This window comes from Falco peregrinus, chromosome 4 (assembly GCF_023634155.1).
Source record: "Falco peregrinus isolate bFalPer1 chromosome 4, bFalPer1.pri, whole genome shotgun sequence".
In the NCBI taxonomy this organism is placed as follows: domain Eukaryota; kingdom Metazoa; phylum Chordata; class Aves; order Falconiformes; family Falconidae; genus Falco; species Falco peregrinus.
Window position 1 is genome coordinate 97,384,093 of NC_073724.1, and position 27,429 is coordinate 97,411,521.

The following is a 27,429-nucleotide window of genomic DNA, read 5'->3' on the forward strand; positions in this document are numbered from 1 at the left end:
TGCAGCAGTACTCATTTGAGTAACCAGCATCTTATTTTTCTGGGTACAGATGGACCTAGTAACATCCTCTACCAATTGTTCCAAGACACAGTGTCAGCAGAACTACTGAAAGCCTAGCTGTAGTACTTTACATATCTTTTTGAGAAACCATATAATCATTTGCCAATTCAAAAACTACAACTGCATTCACTGTTACAGCCATAAACTGAAAAACTGAGAAAACAGCTAAACTTTATTTAAAATATTTATCTGTCCCTGAAGTACTCAGGGTTACAATTTATTTTCCCTCTATTCTCTTTCAATTTCAAGTTGTTCTCTACTACTGCTCTGAGGACAAGTTTGTGCTGCCCAGAAGCAGACCATGCACTTTCAGCAGAAGCATATATAAATCCAATGCAGCCCAGCAGCATGCATGCTACCCAACAGGACTAAAATGGCCATTATTATTATTAAGAGCCAGTACACTGAAGTTATGGAAGAAAAAAAAAAAAAAAAAAAAGTCTTGGACACCAAGTATTTAACACCCTAAACAGAACAAAAGCAAGAAAAGCCATAATTAGTAACTGCTAGCTGGCAAGGCTTCTTGTATTTAAAGAAATGTTTGGAGAAGAAAAACCTATTGACAAGAAGTAATTACATTTTTTTTCCAATTTCTTATTGGAATCACAAAGGCAGAGTTATTTTAAGGAGTTTGACTCTTGTTAAAATTAACAAAATGTAAATAAAGTCTTAATTATACAGTCTTGTGAATTAAAGTCAAAACTCTCATCCATTTCACCAGGGCAAGAAAGGATATTTTTCTACAATAACAATATCAGTAAAGTTCCTCACAAAAAACCCAAACCCCCACAGCCCTAAAACACTACAAATTCTTTCACTTTGCTGTAGTTTGTTTGTTTGGGGGTTTTGCCCAAAAAATTTACTATACTTAAGTCAGGTAGAAATAAATCATACTTAATTAAAAAAATAAAGGACTTTGCATAATTAGGATCACGCAGCAGTGAAGTTTTTAACCATATAAGAATCCTTTACTAAAAGGTACAGAAAACTAGCAACTTAGATACACACATAAGTTCCATTGCAAGAAAAATGAAGTCCTTCCCAGGCAGACAGCAGATGAATCAATTCAAGTGCACTGGTACTCTTACACACTACCAAAAGTAATTTAAAAATCAGAATTGTTTTCATTTCTATGGAAAATACTTAGACTTACATAACCAACAAGGTAATGAATAAATATACAGGTGTCACAAGAGTACTTGCAACAAGTTATGATTTTTGTCTACTCTAGAAACGAACCTTCAGTTTCTCTTCCCTGACAACATGAACTTCCATACTGGTCAGGACAACAAAAATCAGTCATCTTGTCTCCAGAGCAATCTGTCACAGTGCTTAAGGTAAAACGTAGAAAACCAAGCTAGTTCTCACTGCGTAACTTTGTAGCTTCCCACAAAGCAATAGGTTAGAGGAATCCTGAGCCTAAAATTGCACACAGATTGCCATGACGAATACTTCATCTTCCAGATGTGGTCTGTATTTCCTAACCCATTCAATTTTCACTACATCTTTCTACAATAAGCTTTGGTGCTTAGTTATAACCTATGAAAAATTATGTTATTAGACTGCTGGCCTAAAGTTAATATATTTCATTAGATGATGCCTTGGTTCTTGTGTATTACAAAAATCTGTGGAAAAAATAGTTTTCTCACGCTATTAATCATTTCCAAGTGTTTATCACCTTTTTTCTGTCTTCAGTGCTACTTCATGACCGACCATTTAGTTTCTATCTCCTTTCCAAATCTACTATAACTTGGGAAATTTTATACATTTCTGATCCACACCATCTCCAGGTAAGTTATGCTAATACAGAAATTCACTGTGCATGTTTTCCATTTTTTTCTCAGATTTCCAAATAATTTGTATTTATATGAATACATTTGTCACCAACAAACACCAAACTACCTGCTCATGTAAATCAAAATAAAATCCACTGAAAGCTGCTTCTTCCCCAATACTTATATGAATTTGGCAGTCATGGAAATTAAGAGACTAATAGTTCACTTATTTATCAACTGCTGCTCTTTAACACCTGGAACTGTAGGTCAATACACTTGTGTAGCCTAGACCATCTGATCCTTCATAAAAGAAACACTATGCGGTTTTTCCCCTGCCTGTCTACCTGAATGCACAGCCAGAATCAATAGCTGACAAGAAACACAGGACGTCCTGCAAAATACACTTCTCCAGCAAGACAGGTCAAGATGGCAGAAAGGACCAGGGATTCAAGGCGAAAAATGAAATTATAGGGAAAAGAAGTGTAAGAACTGTGTGCAGTTTCACAAGCTGAAAAAAGCAAGCACTAACTAATTATTTCTTCTGTTAGGGGTCACTCATACATGACGTCATAAATGCCTTCCTTCTATTCAACATAATAGAATGCAGCATATCAACTACAGTCTAGCAGCCCAGTTCCCAAAGCACAGACAGGTTACTGTGGGAAGGGCACAAGGAAGCCTTGTGCTTTGGAGTTTTATTGGGGTTTTGTTCATTTACTAGTAGTTCCAACTGGCTTAAGACTAATTCTTACGAAAATAAACTCCAAATTAAGCCCTTCCAGCTGTTAGAATACTTAAGGTTCCTCTCCCACATCTGTTCCCTCCTTTTCCACAGGGCAAGCCCAAGTTGCAGGCATTGCTTCTGCACAATACTAACAGGCCTGTCTTTTTGTGAGAATACGTGGGTAGATAAAGAACTGCAGTAACATAGTTATCACTCAAATCACTCCAACTTTCCTGTAGAGTTCAGCCAAAAAAAGTGGTCAAGAAATTCAGGAAACAGAAATATGTAATATAATCAAAGAATACCTTCATTATGATACAGGCTAAAATAATAAGAATAAAGGGTTTTATAATCAACCCAAAGAGCACAAATGCATAAAAGGAATGTATTCTGAGGCATCCATATTTTTTCCAAAATTATGACTCTTTCTATGTTTTCCAGTATTTGCTTCTCTAAAAGTACTGACTTTTATGTCAGTAACTGACTTTTTATTTCAGTATGAACTGAAATAAAATTTAAATACTTTTTAAAATTAATATAGTTTATTTCCATTTGTGATTTTTTTAACTCATTTAAACATTTTTGGACAAGTCACTTCAAGAAAGTGGTAGAACAGAAGGCATGATGGTCAACAAGTTCCTCCTTCTGAGCACAGAAAAGGTAAAGCCCAAAGGAAATCATCCTTTCACATAGAAAATACAGTAATAGCATCATCAAATGCTGTATAGAAGAAACCTCAATCTGCAAACAGTTACTTGCTTACTAACCTTTAGCCTTCTCACCATCTCTTCTTTAGATATTTTATCAGAGATTTCTTTGACTCCTGGAGGATACGTGATTTTTCCATCGTTGGCTCTCGTCTTGGAATGAGCCATGATTTCACAATTTTAAAACTGTGGAAAAAAATTAAGAAGTCAAAGTAAACATAAACTAGCTAAACAACGTTATCTGTCCCATTTTTACAAACAAAATGCAACTAGAAGTGTACCAACAAAACCCATACAAAGAAAAAACTGGACAAAAGATTTGGATTTTTTTCTGTACTCTTTATTGTAACAGACCACAATGGTTTTGATATTCAGATAGACTGTCCTATATTACAATAAAACTTTCAAGTACACAACAGAAAAAAAATATAAAACTCCTCACTCCTGCAAGTTATTTAATCTTCACACTGAAAAGATGCAACCAAGAATCTTATCTTACTGTATGAACTGTTTCCACCACTTGGAAATAACAAATTCTAGCCAGCTTGGCTTTTTAGACTGAGAACAGACATCTGAAGTTGTCTTTTCCAAACAACTAAATAGAGCACAATTTCCCCCAGAAGCCTAAATAGCAGTGCTGTTGAACTGTTACACGTGACTTATTTTAATTTGGCAATACTGCCAGAGAAGAAAATGAAGTTGGACAGGAAAAGAGCAGACCAAGTGGAAGTCTTTCCTCTACACCATAAAGCCAAGTTTTCAAGCAAAAGACTGCAGATAAGCAAGGGTGTCTTTTTCCTACATTCCATTTATGAAAACAACTTACTCTGTTTCTCATTCCCTTTAAACTGATACAAAGGCAGACTGCCACCTAAATCCATCCTAAGCTATGTAAAGTTCCTGCTGCAGAGAAAATAGCTGAATTGAAAGCTTTACTTAACATAAAAAGCAATTAATACAAAAGATGGTGAAAAAAACTAAACAGCATGTGTTGGGATAATTAGGACTTTAGAAAAAGACTGTACCAGGGCAGTTACAAGTCAAGGATGCAACAAGGGAAATAAAACTTCTTTGCCATTGCCTTGATATTTTTATTTACTCATTTAAAAGTCTGAAACACTTCCTCACAGTCACCACTTCCCTGAACTGTGAATTCCAAGTCAGGCATTTTCTTCCTACTGACCTCCTATACAAGGAGGATCTATATACACTTCGAACTTCTCAGAACGATTAACATCAGGAATAAAAATCAACTATAATCCACAAGAAGAGAAAAGCTAGGAGCATGTTCCGTAACCAGACGGTGTAGCCTGCCGTGAGACTTACTGGCCCAGCTAAGGTCCTTCTACACTGAAGGAGAAATAGAACTTGAAAAATACTCATCCCCCACCCCCAGAAAATATCCCAACATGTTTTGTATTCTTCAGTCACATTTCATAGTAACAACCTAAATTACAGATTTTGCTTAATCTTTACTAATCTTTTACCAAACAAAAAGTTACCACCGATATTTAAGTAACTTTTGTAAAGAATACATACAGCACAATACATTTTTATTGTAGGAAGTGAAGAAAATATGAGTAGAATGAACATATCAGATGTCATTCAACAGGCATGATATGTAACTCTGTTTCTGTCATCTCCTCTGTACTTACACATCCACGACAGTTGAACCAAGTGCTACATACCTGCAGCTGTAGTAAAAACAGATAATTATAAACCTGGGATGTAACAGAACTTACTAAAGTAAATTTTTGCCAATGCTGCCAGGAAAATATGATGCCACCTTCATGCCTGTTTTATTTCTTAATGCATTGTCATGACTGTAAGCCTAGAACTTCTCAAAAATGCACAAAAGACATAACCACGTGCACGCTTCTTGCTGTTTGACACATATATTCCATTCTAGCTTTCAGACGGGATGATGTTATCACAGCTAAATTAATTTTAACAGCTTATCACAGCAGAAGGGAGTCTTGCTCCTCTCAATCCCAGAATGTATAAAAGCATCAGATGCTTTGCTGGACCAATCAAACTCATCAACTCAGACATACAAGCCTAATTATTTTTGAAAAGCATGTGACAAGCATCAAAGCTAACTCAAGTGAAGGAACAAGAACCAAAGGAATTGGGGAACAAAACTCCCCTTTTCCAGTGATGGACAGCTGTCACGTAAGTTTAACTGCAGTGGAAACTTGATTAGAACATGGTGATACAGTCCTATTTGGAGCATCTTCTGAAATAATTCAAAGACTGAATCTCATATATTATGGTCAAGTTGAACTAACCAGCTAGTATGTCCAACTGACATGCAACCAAGATTTTGAGCCTAAGTGGTATCCAAGGTCTGGGTTTGAAATTTTATCACCTGAATTGTGTTTACATGGCAAGGTTTTGGTAGCAGGGGAGACTGCAGGGATGGTGTCTGTGGGAAAATACCAGGAGCTGCCCCTGTGGCCAACAGAGCTAGCTCCAGCCAGCTCCAAAACAGACTCATCCCTGGCCGAAGTTGACATCAGTGACACTGCTGTCACCTCTGTGATAACATAATTCAGAAACAGTAAAAAATGCTGCACAGCAGCTATGACAGAATTGAAAAAAATGTGAGTGAAACTAACTTTGCAGTCACCAAGGTTAGTGAAGGAGTGGGAGGAGGTACTCCAAGCACTGAAACAGATTCCCCTGCAGCCCACAGAGAAGACCACGGTGATGCAGGTTGTTCTGCATCCCACGGAAGACCATGCCAGCAGATACCCACATTGCAGCCTGTGGAGAGAAGCCCACACCAGACCAGGCTCCTGGCAGGACCTGTGACCCCGCAGGGGACCCATGCTGGAGCAGCCTGTTCCTGAAGGACTGTACTCCATGAGAAGGGCCCATGCTACAGCAGTTCTTGAAGAACTGCAGCCCGTGGGAAGGACACGCATTGGAGACATTTGCGAAGGACTGAATCCCTTGGTTAGGGCCCACGTTGCAGCAGGGAAGAAAAGTGTGAGGGAAGAGTGGGAAAGCTGAAGGATTGTGGCCTGCCCCAACCCCTTCTCTCTTATCCCCTGCACCACTCTGTGGGGAAGGAAGAAGGTAGAAGAGTCACAAATGAAGGAGTTAAGTTGAGCCTGGAAAGAAGCAGGGTTGGGGAGGCATCTTTAGTTTTGTCCCCATTTCTCACCATCCTGCTTTATTTTCATTCAAAAAGAAATTAAATTAATCTTTCCCAAGTCAAGTCTGTTTTCCCTATGACAGCTGTTGTAAAGTGATCTCCCTGTATTTATCCTGACCCATGGAGCTTTTCATCACATCTCCTCTCCCATTATGTTGAGCGGGGGTAGTGAGAGAGCAGCTGGGTGGGCACCTAGCAACAAACCAAGGTTAGAAAATAACTTATCCCTCTCAGAAGTATAGAAAACACCAAATAGGCATTAATACTGCATATCTTATAGGATCAAAAATTAATTTAAAAAATGTTCAATGAAACAGCCTATTAGTTAGGAAAGTTAAAAACTTGTGATCTATGTAATACAAATTTGCAGATGACTTCTGAAAGTTTTTTTTAGGATTAAAACTATTAGCTATACAGGGGGAATCATTTAAAATAAATAGGAAAAAACAAAATCTATCATTCAACAAATTCAGTGCTAAACTACCTCCTTGTACAACAGTTATCACTTCAACCACCACCTAAATAAAACTGAATTAGCTTGCCACATCTCACTGCTAGAAGTTTCTGCTCTCCTGGAGTGCCAGGAGAGCTGTGCATACCCAGGTCTGTCAAAATAATTATTTTGCACACGTAGTAGGATCTAGGATTTTTTCTGAGGGGTTGTTTTTAACCTGATTCTAGCCAAGTGAAAGTCTCCGTGACTTCACATAACAGTTACACCAGCTGTTTCAGTTAACTTCTGTCAAAGAAAAGGAAGACTGACAGCTAAGAACAGCAGCCTCAAGGCTAGCTTATCTAGAACATGTTCAAGCATGAAGATCCATAAGTCAGTGAGGTGATACCTAGTAACTGAATTTCAAAAAGCTTTTTGAACCTGTTTTTAAAGATGCTATGTCTTCTTTTGGAATAGATTGGAAGATGACAAGCATTTTGGAAAAGGGCAATTCGATGAAAGTTTCAAGATTCAACAAGAGACTCAGCTGACTTTTTTTAAAAAAAAAAAAATTTAGAACTGAAACTTTGGAAGTTCCCCTTGTTTTCAGAAAAGCAGCATTATTCCATATATACAGTCAGAAGGCAAGGAAAATACTCACATGCCTACCTTTTTTAAGGCAAGAAAACATAGCAGGCACTGAGATGCTTTGCACCAGCCAGTATGTAAGCTTACTAACTAATTGGTCAGATGTGTGCTGCTTCTGCTGTTGCAAAATAACAAAAAAAGAGATAAATATAACGAGAAACTTCAACAAATACATAACAAACAGATGCTAATCCTAACACATAGGACTAAAAATCATGATTCAGTCAGGCTTTGGTTATGATAAGCAGTACTACAAGCTAAGTCAATACTTCAAAAACTACAAAAAAAACCCCACCCATATCTTAAGCTAAGATAGCATTTAAAATATAAATTCAACTCCTTATACAGAAGGAGATGATACAGTAGGACTTAAGATGTCTAGGCACTACTTCTTTTAAAAACAGAAGCTCCAGAAGCACTGCTGCAACTGTAACCTGAAAGACTTGAAATCAGGAACCAAGAGCAAGTCTGTAGAGGTACACTGAGAAGTGTTGTGTATAAAAAAGGTTTGACAAATTGAAAACTAAATTATACAGGTGGGATGGTGAAAGAAACCAGTACAAGAAAAGAAACAGAAAGAAGACAAAATACTTACTCTTTGTACAATTATAACAAGAAAATTAAAGCATGGGAAAAGCAACAGAAGTGGAAGTTGCATTTATTGGACATTAAAATAGGATGGATTATTCATCCACCTCCTGTGACAAAAATTAAATCAAAAGATCATATTTAATGTAATATTATGATTATCAGCCAGACCATAGATGGGGAACAATTCATTACTCCAAACATAGCTAATTAGTAAAAAGTACCATTGCCAAAATTTGGTCAAACTGAAATAAAAAAATTACAGATGAGCTGTTCTGTACATAATTAGCAGAACTCAATAGCTACTCAGTTCCAGCTAAGTCTACTGGCACAGTCAGTGGTTTAACCCCAGCCAGCAACTAAGTACCACAGAGTCAGTCACTTGCTGCCCCACCACAACCCCTGCTCCCAGTGGGATGGGGAGGAGAACCAGGAAAAAGGTCAAACTTGTGGGTTGAGGTAAGAACAATTTAATAATTGAAAATAAAATGTAACAACAACAACTGTAATGAAAAGGAGAGAAAGGGAGAGAGGAATCAAATTTAAAAGGAAAAACACCAAGTGATGCACAATGCAACTGCTCACCACCTGCTGACCAATGTCCAGCCAGTCCCCAAGCAGTGATCCCCCGGCCCTGGCCAACCCCCTCTCCCCATTTTATATACTGAGCATGATGTTCTATGGTACGGAATATCCCTTTGGCTAGTTCACATCAGCTGCCCTGGCTGCATCCCATACCAATTTCCCGTGCTCCTCCAGCCTTCTCCCTGGCAGGGCCCGAGAAACTGAGAAGTCCTTGACTCAGTATGAACATTCAGCAACAAGTGAAAATATCAGTGTGTTGTCAACACTATTCTCATACTAAATCTAAAACACAGGATTGTACCAGCTACTGAAAAGAAAATTAACTCTATCCTAGTGAAAACAAGGACACCATGATATTAAATATTAAAAGATTCAGTATTCATATGATTTATCGTATATATCGTATTCTATAAACAGTTTAACTACACATACTCTACTTGCTCTATAGTACAAAATACAGATTGCACACATGCAAATAAAACATGGGTATCTTGCACATTAAGTACCTACGTAATATATTTAATAGGTCAATAAATATCATTAAGAGGATGTTAAGTCAATGATCTAAAAGGAGGACTTAAACCACACTCCATTTAATTGTGTTTTGTTTGGATGACAGTTCACATTGCCTACAGTGATTTAATTAACTGTGCTAATCATTAAACAAACTATGCCTTAACATACACGAAGTCAAGTCAACAGTATTTCTTCAGAGATCCATACATGTGTTTAAATCTTAATCCTTCAGATATTTTTGTAGAAATCTTTTCCAAGAGAAGAAGCAAGCTTTAGCAAATCAACTCCTATATTCCTTGCAAGTCTGTCCCCTGCCTTACTACTGCCTCCTCTTTAAAATCTCCAGAATCCAAACATGAAGACACAGAAGATCACCAGAAAAAGTGATCAACTTCACAAACATCATCACTCCTATTTTTCAGAATTTCCACTGAATTATACATAATTATCTAGTTACATCTCAAGATCAGTATGTTTAAATTATGCACATGAAGTTTAAGAAAGCTTAAATAAATTTGACCTATACAAATACTTACACTTCCAAATCTATATTTGCAACACATTTTACAATGAGCCACTAGAAATAACACTTTCTTCACATTCACAAAGCTGTCAGAAGCCTAAGTGAATTTAATAAATTGCTGGCATAGAAGAAACAGGCAACATGTAGATACTTAAATACGTTTACACAGTTCATATCACTCCACCAAGAAAGTGTAGCCAACAAAAAGAATTTGCAAATATTCATCAACAATCAAGCAGTATGACCAGTGGCCTCTCATTGCCACAGGCCATTCCATCAGGAATACAAAGACAGTTTAGAAGCCCCAAGAACATCTTCCCTCAATTGTCTCAGAGAAAATTCCGAGGAAGTAAAATCTTTTTCATCTTGTAAACTACAATACAGAGTTCACTACAAAGCTCTGTTCCTCTGTCAACATGCTGCTTGTCATTTTGATTATTTATATCCAGGGTTTTTTTTATTTTTGCATCCTCAGTAGGTCACATCCTTGTATGAATAAATATAAACCATTACAAATACTTTGAGAGCACTAACTTTGCTTCAATAATGTAGCATGTACGAAGAAATTCATCAAGCTGTAATTTCCGCAAAAGATGCGGCAAGGTATTCTGAAGAGATTACTCAGCAACTTACAGCAGTGGAAGAGGCAGGCATCTTTCTACTTCAGCAGAATTATTAATAAAACACAAGTAATTTAATGATTTAAGCCACTTGCAGAAAAATTTTACATCCTGATAAATTCCTGCTGTGTGTAGCTGATTGACAAGAACTGATCAAGGTGACAAGTGACTTAGGTGTTAGAAAGACTTTCATTATGTAAGTGCCACTAAATTAAATCCATTTCCATAATAAATCTACTGCTAAGGAGTTATAACTCTGCTATAAAAAGCCATTCCAAGCTGAAACTTGGCAGTTATTTTTCTGCTGTTGAGTACAACAGAAAACTTTATAGTGTTGGACCAAGTGCACTCATGTAAATCCAAGTCATTTTTCATACTGATTCAGATATAATGTCTAGGTGAATACTGTCATTCTCTTTTAGAAACATTATATTATGTTACACTGTTTACTTCACTATCCTTAAATCAAGACACTAGTATTATTCACAGTACCAAGAAAATGTTAGCTTCGTATTTCTCTAAGGCAGCACTATTCATAGTAAGGACTGATACAGGAAGAATTTACAGAAGCCACTAATTAAAGGTCTTTGGGAATGAAGAACCACATTGTAAAACAGAAGTAACACTCTCAGCTAGGCAAATTACATGAAAAGTAATGGGTGCTACCACAAGTGTCTCATTAACGGCAATCCTTTGACAGTCAGTATGTAAATAATAACACCAGCTTAAATTAGGAAACACTTTTTCAACCTTTCATTAGAAAATATGGCAAAGTGCATTAAGTTTCTTTATTAACATATTAAGTAAATATTTTGTGGCAAATTAAAAGATGTGCACATAGCAACTGTGCAAGAGGATTCAGGAAAAGAATTAACACAAAAACAAAGAATGCATTAAGACAAGCCACGATACCAAAGTCAGCATATGGCCACTAAAAAAACTTCATGCAACTTACATAGAATATAGTACTCACCATTACCATCAGTTAGGAAATGATCCCAGGCATGTCCCTATCTCTGCTGATAATATTTTTTGAAACTTAAAGCCTCCCAAAGATTAAGCAAGTAGACATTATCCAGTACCAACTTATCTCAGCATACAGCTCTCTCCAGTGGTGTTGCAGACACTTGCAGCTTCCGCAAGATACAAGTGACCCACCTTGTAAATTTCAGCATTTTTTCAGACATGATTAAAAGCAAATATGACAAGAATAAAACTTGTTTTTTTCCCCATTTACAAGACAGCATTTTCACTGAAATAAACCCTGTTAAAAAAAAAATAGAAACTACATAACAGAATTCACCACTAAAATCAATCAACAGCCTAAGGAAAAACATGCCCTGCTGTTATTGTGGGATCTCAGCTTTCATACTTCTACCCAAGACTAAGTAAAATGGACTGTGGGCACTACAATTATAATTTCTTTTATCTGTGTATGGCTGCAGGAAAAGAAACGGCAAGGACATAAAAATTGGAAGACTACAGCAAAAGATTCTAGCTGAGGAAAAAGGGGCAAAAAACATAACTGAACAAAGAAATACTGGTTAATTATTTTTTTAAAAAAGTATCATTATTTGTTTCATAAAGTGGAAAAGAGTATAGGCTGACAAAATATGATGTCAGTAAAATAGACGTCTGCAACCTATTTGTCAGCAAAATACTATGGAAAACATTCCACTTCATTGCTTGTTAGGTAGTCATATTACACAAGCATACTATACAAAAGCTTAAAAAAAGTGTGTAACAAGCAGACTATGACCAGTCCTCAGAGTGCTTAAGAACAAACACAAATCATGTGAAATAACAGAAATGGTAATATTGCAAAAAAGTACAGTAAGTCATTCAAATTGGCTTGAACTTAAAATTTAGTTGGACAGGAGCATGACAGTTTTCACCTAATACACTTAGTCCTATAGTAATTTATTTTACTCTACAAAAATACAATTCCTTGAAGAAACGGGGAAAGAATGCATGCATGGAGTTGTTAATACGCAGGATATCATTACACTCACAAAGTCAGAAATGTAGTGTTGGACGTACACCTCAGATGTAGAAGATTTTGTGTAAAGAACACTCTTCCAGCCAGGAGGAGAAGCAGGGAGAAAGGCAGGCACAAAGAACAGCTTATGTTTCATTAAGTCTGAGAAAAAGCCATTAAGTTTTTGTCAATGACCTTTTCACCTTACCCTTCAAAGGATGAAACCTTCTCACATACTAAAGGTCACTATCACACACTATGAAGTTTAGCTACGTTAGACAGGCTGCTAACACTTCTTCAGTTTTCCTGATTGTCTCCATTAAAAAAAAAAAAACACACACACAAAAAAAGAAAATCAGTCACATCAGCTTTGAAAAACCTGAAATACTTATATGATATACCCTATGTAAAGCACCTTCAGTTGAGTGTTAATAGCTCAACCACATCCAAGAATAAATCCAAATGAAGCAAACAATTCGATGTAACACAAATCTGACAGAGCTGCCTATAAAGATGTTAGTTTCCCTGTCCCCTAGAATACAAATACCCATTTAGGAAAAGAATACTCTTTACCGTAAGGGCATTACAGCATATTCTTTGCCCCCAAGAAAACCTGCCCAAAGCTTCTGAAAAGCCATGATACACATATTCTCTATAGACTCTTGATTTTAATAATAAAGCCTAAAAAAATTGTCTTTATTGATTATGTCTGTGCCTTGGCAGGACAATTTGAATAGAGTTTAGAAAAGAATGAAGTCCCAAAAAAACCCAACAAACTTGAGTCTACAGTATGGTCATGGTCTAAGGAAGACTAAAATTAAAGTACATATATTGAACTAACTCAAGAAATCAGACTTCTCCCACCCTTCTTGCTAATGTTATGACTGCAATAAAACCAGGAAAGTTAACTCAGTTGCTCATACAGAAGACTCAGACTAATCAGTATTAAACTGAAATCAAGTGTTTCGCATGAAGGCACACTTTGAAATAACACTGACAAGATTTGAGAATAAAGCATAGTAATTTAATTATTACAATGATACTCAGGGAGAATTAAGCAAGACTGTAAAGCTCACAAAAGCCCATTAAAGTCCACCACTAATGAATGAAGACTCATTTCATTCATTACCTCACTCTGACATGTTCACCTGGCTACTTTTAGGGGATGGCTTTGAGATACCCTGCCTTTCCGGTGCTGGTGAGAAGTCTGACATACTGGTGCCCAAAATATATTTGTCAAAGGACACACTTGCAATCCTGTTTATACAGCAAATCAGAGAGTGTAACTCAGTGAACTATCAGTATCAGTTAAGATCATAAGCATAAACGTTCTGGACATATTTTGGCATTTCACAGATTATGAACCAACAGCACATGGATCAGCTATAGGATAACTCTGCTTCCATAATACCACATGAAACTATCACAGACACCAACACAATCAATACAGGTGGCTTTCAGAAAGTTAAGAAACATTCACAACATTCTATCTGTATGTCTGAGCTATACAATACTGAGGAGAAACAGTGAAATTCATCCATATGAGCCTCCTCACTAATTATTACTGCATCTGGGAATACTGCTCTCAGTGGGAAACTTGGAATAAAAAACAACTCTTCTGTCAAAAAAGCCATGTGCATATACTTGGAGGACCAGAACTACTCTGTGTCATACTTAGTCAGGATATAGGTTATTCTCCAGCCTATATACAATGACAAAACTTGTTTCACAAACAATATCAATCTGTAATCCCTCAGGATACAATTTTGCCAACATTCAGAGACAATGAAAGTTTATATTAAATTGACACAAGCAATGCATAAATTAAGTCTCTGTTTTGAAAGGCACAAATTAAGAGAAGAAGTGATTTGGAGATGTATACAATTCCAACATGCTGGTCACAGGCAATGTCCATGCCAAAGGAACAAATGAGTTTCAAGCTGTTTTCAACAGCTAAAACCAGGAAGAAAAAAATAATTAAAAAAAAAATACTGCTGCATGGAATGATTGTGTATCAAGAAGATATTGAAATACCCTAAAAAGCCAGCTGAATACCCATTTTCAAAGAAACAGCAGGTAAAACTCCATTCCTGTGGCAACTGGTAACAGGTATACTCAGAAGTTACTGTGTCTACACTTCGGAACTTCACCTTTTCAAATCAAAGGAACTGCACAGACACCATCTGAGAATTCATGAACCAGTGTGGTATAAAAACCTTTTCAAAAGGTACTTAAAAATTAAAGTGTAGTACAAGAAAATAAAGGCAGCACTGTCACTAATAATGTACAGCAAAAAAGTAATACTGCCAGTACAGCTGCACTAGTTTGATATCAATAATATTTGAAGAATTCAGAAGAATATTTGCATGCTAAAGTAAGAATTTTAAATACAGGGATAGACGTAACTTATAAGATTATCATATTACCCTGGGACAATTTATGTTTGATCAGTGTGTGATAAACAATAAGCTCTTTCCTTACACTGCAAATCCATTTATTATGTAAGCATTAAATTGGAAATCATACAGGGACGGATGCAGTAAAACACTGAAAGAAAAGATTAGAGAAACTGAAATATTTGTATGTATACAGACTGCATTTGAACCCTCAAACAAGAACATATACTACAAGTCTGAAAAAGTTAACTGCAAGAGGAAAAAACTGGGGGCCGAAGGGTAGTCCTATACCTAGGTCCAGACACAGAAAATCACAAGAATATACACTAGTGCTAACACTCATTCTAGAGAGGGTACCTCAAAAAACAAACAAAACCCCACAAAACCAAAATTTCAACATCTAACACAGATTTTAAAGTACTGGCAAGAACCAGCTTGGAATACTATGTACAGCTACCAGCAGCTATCATTGAGATAATTTAAACAGAAAAAGAGCACGTAAACTCTATTACATCAGGAGAGCATATCTACAGAGGCAACAAGAAGAGACAGTCAGAAGGTTAACTGGAAGAGGGGCAGAAATCACTGTAAATGAAGACCTCACCCAAAGAAAATGAACCACCATAAGACAAAAACACAAAGATAAACAGCTCAGACAACGAAGAAAAAACCAATTACTAGAGGCAGACTTCTACTTTTTAAAGTTTTGGAACAACTTTCCAGTCGGTAACTGAAGCAAAACATGAAAATAGAATACAACAGAACTCTTATCAGTATACAAGAGATTAGTATCTTGCTGTTGTAGGCTACATGAGTGGTTACTTGAAAAAGGAGACCTTTCACTCTACAAAATACTTCTCTTACCATAATCACCAGAAACGCTGATAAAAAGTTCTTAGACTGCTACTCTAAAACAAGAGAACTGACAACCAGCCTAGACACCCAAACTTCACAGATTCACTAGTCTATGGCCGTAATTCTGACACAGCCTTCTTTTAGCAGGGAAGCTACAGTTACGGACGAATTATTTGTTTCTATCCTCCAAAAGCTGGAAAAGAATTGGGGGAAGGAGGCAGGAATTGCTATTTTCCTTTACATTAACTCTATTTTCGAAACAGCATAACAAACAAAAGTAGCAAAAAAATCTCAGCTATCTTGCATTACATAACCTCAGAAGGCTAACATCTGTAGTATTTATACACAAGGGGAGAAAAGAAAACATACAAGAGTGGCATGGAAGCCATGGGGAAAATAAGGGGAACATGACAGAATGCAGAAGACAACTACAGACAGACACTACATACAGATCAAGTTTAATCACTGTATTGCCGAGGAAACAACACTTGGTATTATTTTACTATTTCATTTAATTGGCAAAAAATGCCTTCTTGAGCCTTACTATGAAAGTCTGTTAGGGTTTGGGGTTTTTTTTCTCCAAGTATTAAAACCAAACAAAAAAAACCCCCATACATTAAGAATACTAGCATGCTACCACAGAAGCAAAACGACATTTTGTAAAATTTCACAGATGGACAACCTATATAACGTTGCTTGAGTAACAAATCAGAATTTGTATAAATAAATGAGAACTCCCTTCCACTCCTAACTTTGCATGTAACATTAAAAACCATAAAATTAAATGCCTCACGCCCTATGACAAATAATTCAATACAGAATTACTAAAGATCAACAAAAACACTAGTGGGATGGATTGAATCCTATGACCTAAAAGAAAGAATGGGTATTGCACTACAAAGTCAGATGCTGTGCTAATCAACACAACACCCACTCCTAATCAATATGAATTAGAAACAAACATTTATATTAGGATTGCATACAGAAATCTTAGTACCAAAATCACATTCAACTGGGTGTTTTACAAGCCATCTGGGTAGACAACTTCTATTTGTATCAGTTTGGCTTTTTTTTCCCCTAGCTAAGCAGAACATTTTTATTTGCTTTTCACAAAACTCTAAGTGACAGAAAACCATAGACTGAAAAAATAATTGTGTCCCTGAAGACAGAGGAAGAACCCATAACTGTAATTACAAAGCACAAATTAGATGAAGACTTACCGCAACTAGGTGAGCTAAGTGCATTAGTTTTTTAAGACCACAGGACTAGAAGAAACTTCAAGTGACAAAGTCTAGTCATCTGCTATCATACATGAACCTAAAAATAAGATCACTTAAAAAAGTTGAAGCTGAAAATTCTTTTGATGCTTCTATCTGCAAAGTCTTAACTTACCCTTGACATTTATCTCTATGCTTGACCGACATGTAAACTCTGCCAATAACCTGTTCACTCCTGTAACTTCTAATACAGTTATTCTTCCCTTATAATTGTTTAGCCCAGTGGATTATGCTTTCACAGAATGGCTGAGACTGGAAGGACCTCTGGAGGTCAAACTGGTCGAACCCCCTTTCTCAAGAAGGATCACCTAAAGCTGGTTGCTGAGGACTATATCCAGATGGCTTTTGAGCATCTCCATACATGGAGACTCCACAGCCTCCCAGAGCAACCTGTACCAGTGCTTGCTTGGTCATCATCACAGTGAAAATGTGTCGCATGGTGTCCAGAGGGAACCTCCTGTGATTCAGTTTGTGCCCACTGCCTCTGGCCCTGTCACTGGGCCTAGTGAAGGGAACCTAGCTCTATCTTCTTTGCACACTTCTTTCAGAAAGTTACACACATTAACTCATTTTAATCCTGGCATAGGTACAAACAGGAGTGTATGTACTATTAAGCTACACTAACCTTCCCCGTACTAAATTTTCAAACTCTTTGGTCTGCTTTCTCTTTTGAAATTCATGTTTAATATTTAGTTACCCTTCAGTTGCAGCTTATCATTTGTGTTAGGAATGATATCTCCACAAGGAGATGGAATGAAGCTGCACTAGGGGAAGTTTAGATCAAACATTAGGAAAAGGTTCTTCACCGAGAGGATGTTAGATCACTGGAACAGGCTCCCCAGGCGATCACAGCACCACGCCCGGTAACCTGGACCACACTCTTAGTCATACGGTTTAGTTTTAGGTAGTTCTGTGGGGAGCAGGGAGTTGGACTCGATGATCCTTATGAGTCCCTTCCAACTTGAGAAATTCCATGACATACCACTGCACAGTGACAGCCAAATTCATTGTGTGCACTAGTGTGTAGGTTGTACTTTTGCTCAGGCTCAGATCTGTGCCGATACATAGTAACGACACACACCTCATTTTACCAGGCTGGATTGCTTCCTTCTAATACCACAAGACCACCCCACCCCCCAAGGAGGACAAAAATCTACCCAGTAAAGAAATTAAAAGTACATCATCATTAACATACCAAAAAAAAAAAAAAACCCAAAAAAACACACAAACAAAACAAAACAAAAAACACCAACAAAACCCCTACACAATCTCCTCTGGATTATGTTCCATAAATAGAAACATTTAGGACACAAGTAACACCTATAGCAGATAACTGTAAACAAAAACTCAATAGAAACTAATCTTTACTCATTGTTAAAAGGATGGGTTTTCCAATTGAAAGGAGTAAACTTTGAAGTATTAATGAAGAAACATAGCTGCTTGCACTATGACTGTAGGCATGCAATCATAATAAAATAATTCGGAGAGTTTCCACCACTGCACAAGAACTGTTCACGTGCACATTATGGGTTGCTCTCTCCTGATTCCCCTGAAGTTAGAAGGTTAACATAGCCAAACCAGACTAACAAACGCCTCTAGTAATTCCTGTTGACAACTGAATCCATCACTAATCCACCTGTCTGCTCACAACCAGATGTTGCTGTTTCTTTGGCAGAAAAAGCCGGAATTGTCCACACCTCAAACACATTCTCAGTTCAAGTGCAGTCCGTCTTAAGTCTTTAAGACGGAAAGCTCAGTTTAGCATGGAAACAACGGAGGTATGCACACACTGACTTCTACCAACTCTGCTGCAGGGAACAAGCGGCTACATCAGACAAATTTAGGGCTTTATGGATTTAGGGGTTATGGGAAATGCATTCAACCAAAACACAAATTTAAGGGGGGGGGGGGGGGGGGGGGGGGATGTGGGTTAAAAAAAAAACCAACCAAACAAAAAAAAACACCAAACAAACAAACAAACAAAAACCCCAAACTCCATACACCACAGTTTAGGAACCTCAAGGCTGGAAGTTTAAGTGTTGAACAAGGTGAGAAAGCAAGTAGGATTTACTTGGACAACAAAGCATTGAAAACAGAAGCCTGAAGAGGTATGAGGACAAACTAGACAGAAGGACCAGAGCAGAAAAATCTGCTGCAGGAGGGGAATGCACATCCAGCAGAAGTCAGTCCTTCCCAGGGCCTGCAGTACCACATGCAATCATCATACATTACATTGCTTTTCTACCAACAACAAGCACTTGCAAGCATCCACTGAAACACTCTCATACCTCTGGTTAAAAGAGAAAAAACATACTGCTACTAATACCATTCCATCCATTTAATTAGTAGTAGCTACACGTAGCTAAAAGTTACAACCTAATGACTCGCAGGAGCACATCCATACAGTGAATTTGTTTACTAAGTTTGCTTAAAAAGGAACAGCAAAGCATGGAAATAGTTGCAAAATCAGTTCTTAATTCTCATGTTTGCTAACTCTTAATGTCTCTTATACAACATTAAAGAGAATACACACAAAAGGAGCTGATTTACCTGACCCTTCACTAACTTCTTCCACACCACAGAAATTCTCTCATTCAAAGCAAAGCTACTCAACTTTTCCCCTTGTAATTTCACGTGTGTCCCTTATTACATCCTATTTCAACCATGCTCCAAAGAGACTTAATCCCCTACTGGTCTTCTGTACAGGACTCACCACTGTAATACGTTAGCATGCCATAATAATTAACTTGTTTTCACAACACTTACACTAATTTTTTTTATAAATATGGGTATCCTTCCCATTTTATAGACGAGTAACCCAAGTTACAGGCTAAAATTTAAGAACTATCCACCAATTTTGCCTGCACTGTTAGAGAAATTTAGGGCACAACTTTAAAGTACACCATGTTATTCAGCACTGTCCAAAACTAAAGCTTCTGTTGAGCCATGCAGAAGTAGTCAGGGTCTAGAAACTGTCTCCCAGGAAATCAATGTTCTACTAATAAGCTCTTGTGGGGAGTTTGGTTTAAACAGACTTATCTGGGACCACAAGAAACTGATAGAAAGAAAGAATTCCAGTATTCCAAAGTGACATTCAATCACCCAAACCACTAGATATGCTTTCCCTTCCCACAGTCCCCAGTCAATTCATTTCACATTTTCCAGCTTTTGGAAAATACATCAGCCAACTTTGATACACAGCTCCAATTCCTAAATACAGCAAGTTGAAAAAATTATATATAAATTGTAACTAAATACCACCATGACATGTACTTAAGAGGTCAGAAATGAATTAAAACTGTTTCCTATTTTTACAAAGAAATTTTTATTTGAATATTGGTTTAAGGCATTTTTGTATGTAATAGAGAAGATTAAGGGGGCAATGACCCATTAAAAAATAAAAAGTATCTCTAAACATGCTCATATATAACACTGTACGAACCTAATGGAGAGCTTACCATAGGCAACATTTGAAGCATTTTGAAAGTCTTGCCCAAGTTACACTACCTCAAGTCAAGCGCAGACTATTTCCTCCCGAAAATTGTACATGCATGAAAAACTGTTCTTAAATTCCCTCAGCTGCAGAAACGCTTCCAAGAACTACAGACTGCATAATCTAAGCCGGGCAAATGGAAGAAAAATGTGTCTCCTACTTGCTATCCCTCTGCAAAACTCCCTCACAAATCTGAAGACTTTATCATTGAGCTTATCTATTCTTTCTTCTATTTTGAAAAGAACAGGAACACAAAATGTTATAGCCTTATTCTGACTAGTTCACACTTTCAAAGGAAGAAAACCCAACGTAAACTTTATTATATGCCATGCATTAAGCATGCACGATCTACCTCTCTTAAACCTCTGAAAAGCACTGGGTGGCACACAGTGTCCATAGACCTTGTCCCACACAAAAGCTTTCACAACTTGATGGCACAAAAAGCTTCAGTCTCTTCCACACACTTTGTTTCTATGTACAGGAAGTCATAATGAACAACATACAATGCTTCATACTGAACTGTCAAATAACAAAATAATTATCCGAGACAGTATCACACGTAATGGCAAGCTGCCTAGCACCTCTGTAGATCTTCCCCAAGAAAAGTATCAAGTTTTTTAAGTAGGTAAATGCTGGAGGGGAATCCCTAAATACAGTAAGAAGTTTCCATGAAGTATCTTCTGCTCAATTCTCATAACTGACAACTCATCTCAGCTCTTTTTTGTTAAAAGCAGAAATCTAACATTTGCAATGCCAAACAAAGATGTCCTGGAAATCTTACTGTCTTCATCGAAACTCTGTATCCAAGTAACAAAGCAGCAAAGTGAACAGTCAAACTCAAGATGGCCCAAAGATTACATAAAGTTTTGATGTAATTTTTTTTAAGATTTCCTCATGAACGTACTCAGTGTGGATAACTATTAAACAAAAAAAATCTTCATTTTTTCTCCTCCCCTCCTTTCTTGATGCTGAATTGAGCTACAATGCTGATACACTGCAGGTGTCTCACAGAGAACCAGAGGCTGCTTTGATAGCTGCAGACAACTAATGCATATATTTACACAAAAGGTGGAAAACCTCACTCAACAGTTACTTTCTAAGTGATTAAGTTTTAGCTGAATCTAGTCCTCTTTAAAAGAGATACAAAATGTAGTTTAGGTGACCACACAATGGAAGCAATTAAGACAATAACATTTTTGACTGCTAACTTCATGTCTTTTTTGCCCATTAAAGAGCGTGCAAGTGAAGTGTCTCATTCCAGCAGCAGAAGCATCCACCAGGATTTCTAATTAAGTCAGAGAAAAAGTACACACAGTTAGTATTGTCTGGAATCGATCTTTAAAGAACAGGGTCTAAATTAGAAAATCCCAGATGGGGTCCTGATCCCTGGTTACGGTACTACCATATAAATGGTGACAGACACAAGATGATTAGTACAAACATGCCCATCTGCTCTCGATGAAGTATCATGCTTTCTGGGTTTTTATTATTACTTCTCGAAACGTATTAATACCAAAGTTGTCATGAGCTGCTACAACAGAGCTGAAGACCGGGCAATATAAAAGAAGAAGAGTGATGCAGAATGTTTTTCCACTGCTTAGGGTGGGATGTGTAAAAGTAAATTCCATAGATGGAGACAAAGTAATGGAGGTCTTAATCCTTGGAACCCATTTCAAAGACTTCTTCACACTTTAGAAGAGGTTGAAAACCAGTATATGCAGAAACAGACAGTAATTTAAAAAGAATGGCAGCATTAACATTTTTATTCTTAAAAATTAAGTTAAAATATTAATTGTATTTCATGGAATTGTTTCAAGTTTGATGTGTTACAGTAAATATGCATATTAATTTTTTATTGTAGAATCCAAAATGTTTCCAAGAGATTTTGAAATAAACCACTAACTTGCTGAAATTCATTTTCATTTATACAGTTCACTTTTGATATATTTTACTTAAGTATCAAAACTAAGCAGAAATATCAAGTTTTCTGCAAGACCACATTCAACTGAAGATGTCACCAATGGAAAAGCAATAGGCATATCATTTACATATCTGCACAGTCTTAACTTTTAGATGTTCAACCTCTGAGGGCAAGGAGAAGATTGGTGGTTTTTTTTACAGCATATATTTTGCAGTTCTTTAAAAGCCTGCGCATGATTCCTTCCAAGATCTGTCAATGCTATTCAAATACTCCAGAAGGTCTACAGATTTGGTAAATCAACGTAACACTTCACCACCAAAGATCATCACACTAACCCATCCTTTAAAAAAAAAATAAATCTCTGCTTTCCCTTACCAAACAATTTCAAAACTGAAAGCCTCCAATACTCTCTCGGTCTTTCCAAAGATTATTTCAGGTTGCAGTATTGACATTATGTGCTAATAGCAAACACACTGTTACTTTAGAAGCTTGTTAAAGGGAGTATGGTACTGACAAGTGGCAAGATAGTGTACGACACACAAGAAGTACTTTTAGGGTCTAATAAAGAAACTTGTCAGAAGGCAGGGAGGAAGACTGTGTCAAGAAAGAGAAAGGTATGTATTTGGACTAAGAAATATTAAGAGAAAGGGATATTAGAATGAAAACGGTAGAGAAAAACAATGAGTTGTAGTATCACATTTTCCTCCGTTTCCTACTTTGCATGCTATTACTGTTCAGCTTCACATTTTCTTATTCATTGCTCCCATGAAAATTCTCCTTGTGCAACAAGTAGCCTTTATTACCTCTTCCAAAGTCAGGCTAGAAGAAAACACATTTACTCCAAAGATCTTTAAATGAAAATCCCTTACTAAAAGGCTTCTACACATAGCCCATACAATCTCTTGCTCTTCTGTATGAATATAAACTGTGTGACTGAAGAAAGAGACAGAGGGGAAAAATGCATAACCTGAGAGCCTGGTAGACAGCAACATATCCCAAAAGAAAATGCATCTCTTTTGATCTACAGGACGTAACCAAGCCTCCTGTTCTAGAGCCAAAAATGGATAACGCCTGAGGTCATGCCCATATTTCATTACTATGCTTTTCCAAATGCTAACAATGACTGTTAGATTTTATATTTTTAATTACAGCTTAATAATGACTTCGCTGACTTGCTCAATTTAAGTCCCTAAGTAAGCTTGATAGATACAGCCTAAACCCAATATTTATATGGCACACAAGGGTAAAAAAGAACATACAAGTGTTACACACATATGATTTTCCATTTTAATTTGATTTATTTAGCTGTTTCATCAAAAGCTGAACTACAGTTTATCCAATCCATATAGCAACTAGCAATAGGAATGCAAGAGACACACAACCAACACTACTGTGTAAGAACTGTATTAAAAAATCCCAAACAAACAAAACACCACACACAAAACCACGCCACACACCCCCACCTCACAGTAATACAAGTACAACCTTGCTTCAAACACAGACACAAGATGTCATGCGAGTACTGAAGTACTGCACTACTTTCTCCAGCGCTCCAGTTCATCTCCAGTGCACACTTTCAAATGCCTGTGATGAATGTGATACACACACCTCCGTTAAACTACCTTACCTGATTGTCTGTCACTATCAGTTTTCTTTTAGGGTGGTCTGCGCATAGCATACCCCAAAAAGATGCGAAATAGCTGAATGTATCTCTTGACATAAGTATATATAATATTTAGAGCGTATCTGTATTGCATACGAGACATACCAAGCAAAATTTCTATCATCTGAAAACTGAACGATTCCACTAGTTTGGAAGGCGAAAACCCGAAGGAATGCACGTCATCTCATCTCCATCCCAAAATGTGATTTGACACCCGCTTTCAACTATAAAGCCACTCAAATTTTCAATGCTCCCTTCCATTCCATCCCCAGCAAAGAGAAATCAACTACAGCCACAGCACCTACCCAGCAAGCACAAAACAAAGACAGACACGAGAATACTTCAGCAGTTGTGTTAAACGGGAGAACAGAACGGCTCACAAAATTATCACAGCCCTCAGCAAGCAGCGGCACAGGAGGCAAGCACCGAAGTCAGAAGAAGGCTTGCACGGCAAAATCCAGCTCCCTAGGAGCTGCTCTGCTGCCGTTTAATTTTTCCAGGATTGTTCACCATCATTAATTGTTGATTTGTTTTGAAGAATAGATAGTGATTTATTTGCAGCAGGATGAAGTTACAGACCTAGAATCCTGACCAGAGGCTCTCAACGTAAACAATACATAACCTATAAATTAACCATTCCCCATCTGGCAATTCAGATGTAAAATTCATAGTTTTCCACCTACCAGGCGGCGGCAAACCCCCCCACCCCCGCCCCCCTTCCTTCCCGAGCGCTTTCTAACAGAGTCTGATACAAAGTGGGAAGGAAAAAGAAAGCGGGGGGGGGGGGGGGCAGCATGAAAGAAACGGGCTCGCAGAAGTAGGGACCCACCAAACCGAGGTCCTTAACGGCCGCCAGCTCCTCCCGGCTGACGATCGCTGCGAAGTGCAGGGCGGAAAAACCGAAGCGGGCGGCGAGGGGAGGTGGGGGTGGCGGGGGGTGTCCCCTCGCCGAGCCCGGGCAGCCGCGCGAGGCGGCGGGAGCCCCGGCGCAGCCCGAGCGGGGACTAGGCCAGCTGCAAGGGGCAGGGAGGGGACACCCGAGGGAGCCGCGATCACTCACCACAACGGGCGAGCAGCCTCCTCCCTCCCTCCCTCCCTCCCTCCTTCCCTCCCCCCCGCCCCCGCCGCCCGGAGCCACCGGCGCGGAGCGCGCGACACCACCCGCCGGGCCACCTGGGGGGGGAGGGGGAGACCCCCAGGCCCCGGGGCAGCGCGCACCCAGCCAAGGTCACCCCCTCGCGGGGCCCCGCCGCGCCCGGGGTGCGGGGGAGTGCGGAGGGGGGGGGGGGGGGGGGGAAGGGAAAGGGGGGGCGGCAAATTTAATTTGTGACGCCGGCCACAGGAAAGGGGGAGGGGAGCAGCCCCGTTAAGGGGCGAGGGGGATGGGAAGGGGGGGCTCCGCCACGGGCCAAGGGGAGGTCTCGCCCCCCCTCCTGCTCCTCCTCGAGCGCTAGCCGCGGAGCTCGGTCCGAGCGGGCGCCCCCCGCCCCCGCCACAGCGAAAGGAAAATGGAGCGAGTACGCGGTGCGGGTAACCGTGGCCGAGGCGCCGGGCTCCTTACCCCGCCGCAGCCGCTTCTCCTCGCTGGTCCCAGGCGGGTCCGCTCCGCGCTGCCGCTGCTCCGGGCTCGGAGAGGAGCTGCCGCCGTAGCCGCAGCCAATCGCCTCTAACCCCCTCCCCTTCCGCAGCTCGCCCCGGTCCCCCTGTCGGCTTCAAAATGGCGCCAACTTGTCTCCGGCTGCTCCAATGGAACCGCCGAGGGAAGCGAGCGGGGCCAGAGCGGGGCAGCAGCGCCCCCTGCCGGCCCCCCGCCGCCGCCACGGCGCGGGCACCGGCCGGAGCCACCGGTCGCAGGGCCCCACGGCCAGCGCGCCCCGGCCCGCCGCGCCGCCGCCGCCGGCAGCCGCGGAGCACCGCTGCCAGGCGGCGAAGCCCGGGGGAGAGGTGGGATGTTAAAAGCCACGACCCCTCCCCACGCGTGTTCGCGCCCCGAGGCCCAGTCCAGCCCTCGCCCTCCAGCCGGGGAAGCCCACGACGGAGCCTGCCTCCGCGGGCAGACCACCGGCAGCCGCGCCGGGCCGTGCGGAGCCTTGCCAAAAGCGAGGAACGAGGTCTGGGAACGCGGCGGCGCGGTTTCCCGGCTGGCCGAGCACCTTACTTCAGCAGTCCCGGCCGCCAAGCTGCAGCACTCACAGAATCAGAGACCGTGAACAGGAGATAAAGCGACGGCCCGAACCGAGAGAGGGCCGGCGGGGCGGCTGGAGGATGAACTGCGGCCGGTTACCTGCTGATGTGCACTGCGTGAATTAGTGAAATAAGTCTTTCCCTCAAACAATGCGAATTACTAGGGGATTACTGTAAAACGGTAAGGAATTAAGTTGCTTAACTGCGGAGAAAGAGCAGAAAACCCAGCAGAAATCGCTCATCACACCCCTTGGTTTTGCTTCAGTAACTGCAAGAGTTTCAGGGCCGCCCGCACAGGAAAATGCAAACAGAAAAGTGATGTAATATCTTCTCACCGCCACAGATAAAATGCTACATTTATGAATGACACATCAGGAGAACATGGAAGTGTTTAGAGCATTATGATTTTGAAAACATAAATCATCCTCGGTGGGTCTGTTGAAATATACTCAGGGCTTTGTCCAGTGTGAGAAACATACTTAACCAGCATGTTAGCCAAGACACTGTAACTAGTATCTAAAATCCTTAAGCAAGTTCCCTCACGGCTTCTGAACTTGCTAAACACACTGTAAACCACCTTTGCCTTATTTTCATTCGGGTTCTAAACTAAATTAAATAGCCCCGTCTTCTACTAAAGGCGACATCAGTCCTGCCAGGATGAACCGCCAGAACTACTACATAGAACTCACTTTTCAAGCCCCCAAACTCCCCTTGTTCACACTTCTGGGTGAATTATGTTTGTCCCGCTCTTCCTGAAAACAAAAGTACTGCCGCACAGGCAGAAGAGAGTGGAATACTTTGCCTGACAGTTTTGTATTACTTCTTATTAAGAAGGATCCCACACTTGCAGTCCGGGTTATAATTTTTTTGATGCAGCTTGAACAATTTCCCCTCCATTCCCCCACTGCCATCTACCTGGGCTCAGCGAGAGACAAAATTTTAGGCTGGGGAACACACCTGCCTCCTGCGGAGCCCTCGCACGCCTGTGCGGTGAGACTTAGAGACCGCTGGAAAAGTCAGAACCTTCCTACAGCCACTGAAATTGCAACACCAGGTGTGTAACTGTGAAAGTAACTAGAGTGCTGAAGTGCTTCATATGCAAGTCTTTCGCTCCGTCTAAGTGCTGGAGCAGATAAAGCAGCACGTTAACGCTTTCAGCTCCGGTCGGGACGCCTGGAGCCCTGAACGCTTCCAGAAGCAGGGCGAGGTGCCGTGCAGCGGAGGCCTCCCCCCGGTTACGCTCTGCCCTTCGTTTCGTGCCTGCACCGAGGCTCTTCAGCGTTTCAGAAATCGACGTTTCGGAGGTAATTCTTCTCCCTCCTC

At 39.7% G+C, this 27,429-nt stretch overlaps 1 protein-coding gene across 4 annotated transcripts in view; it reads right to left on the reverse strand.

Annotated features, from left to right (window-relative positions):
* The window catches only part of PDS5B (PDS5 cohesin associated factor B), a 115,290-nt gene extending 89,673 nt beyond the window's left edge, over positions 1-25,617 (reverse strand). For all 4 annotated transcript variants that reach the window (XM_055802045.1, XM_055802043.1, XM_055802044.1 and 1 more), the window contains exons 1-2: positions 25,484-25,617; positions 3,327-3,452 (exon numbers count right to left, since the gene is read on the reverse strand). In XM_055802045.1, coding sequence (XP_055658020.1) covers positions 3,327-3,434 — 108 coding nt within the window. In that variant the 5' untranslated portion in view covers positions 3,435-3,452; positions 25,484-25,617. The remainder of the gene's footprint in view (positions 1-3,326; positions 3,453-25,483) is intronic.
* Between the last annotated feature and the right edge of the window lie 1,812 nt (positions 25,618-27,429).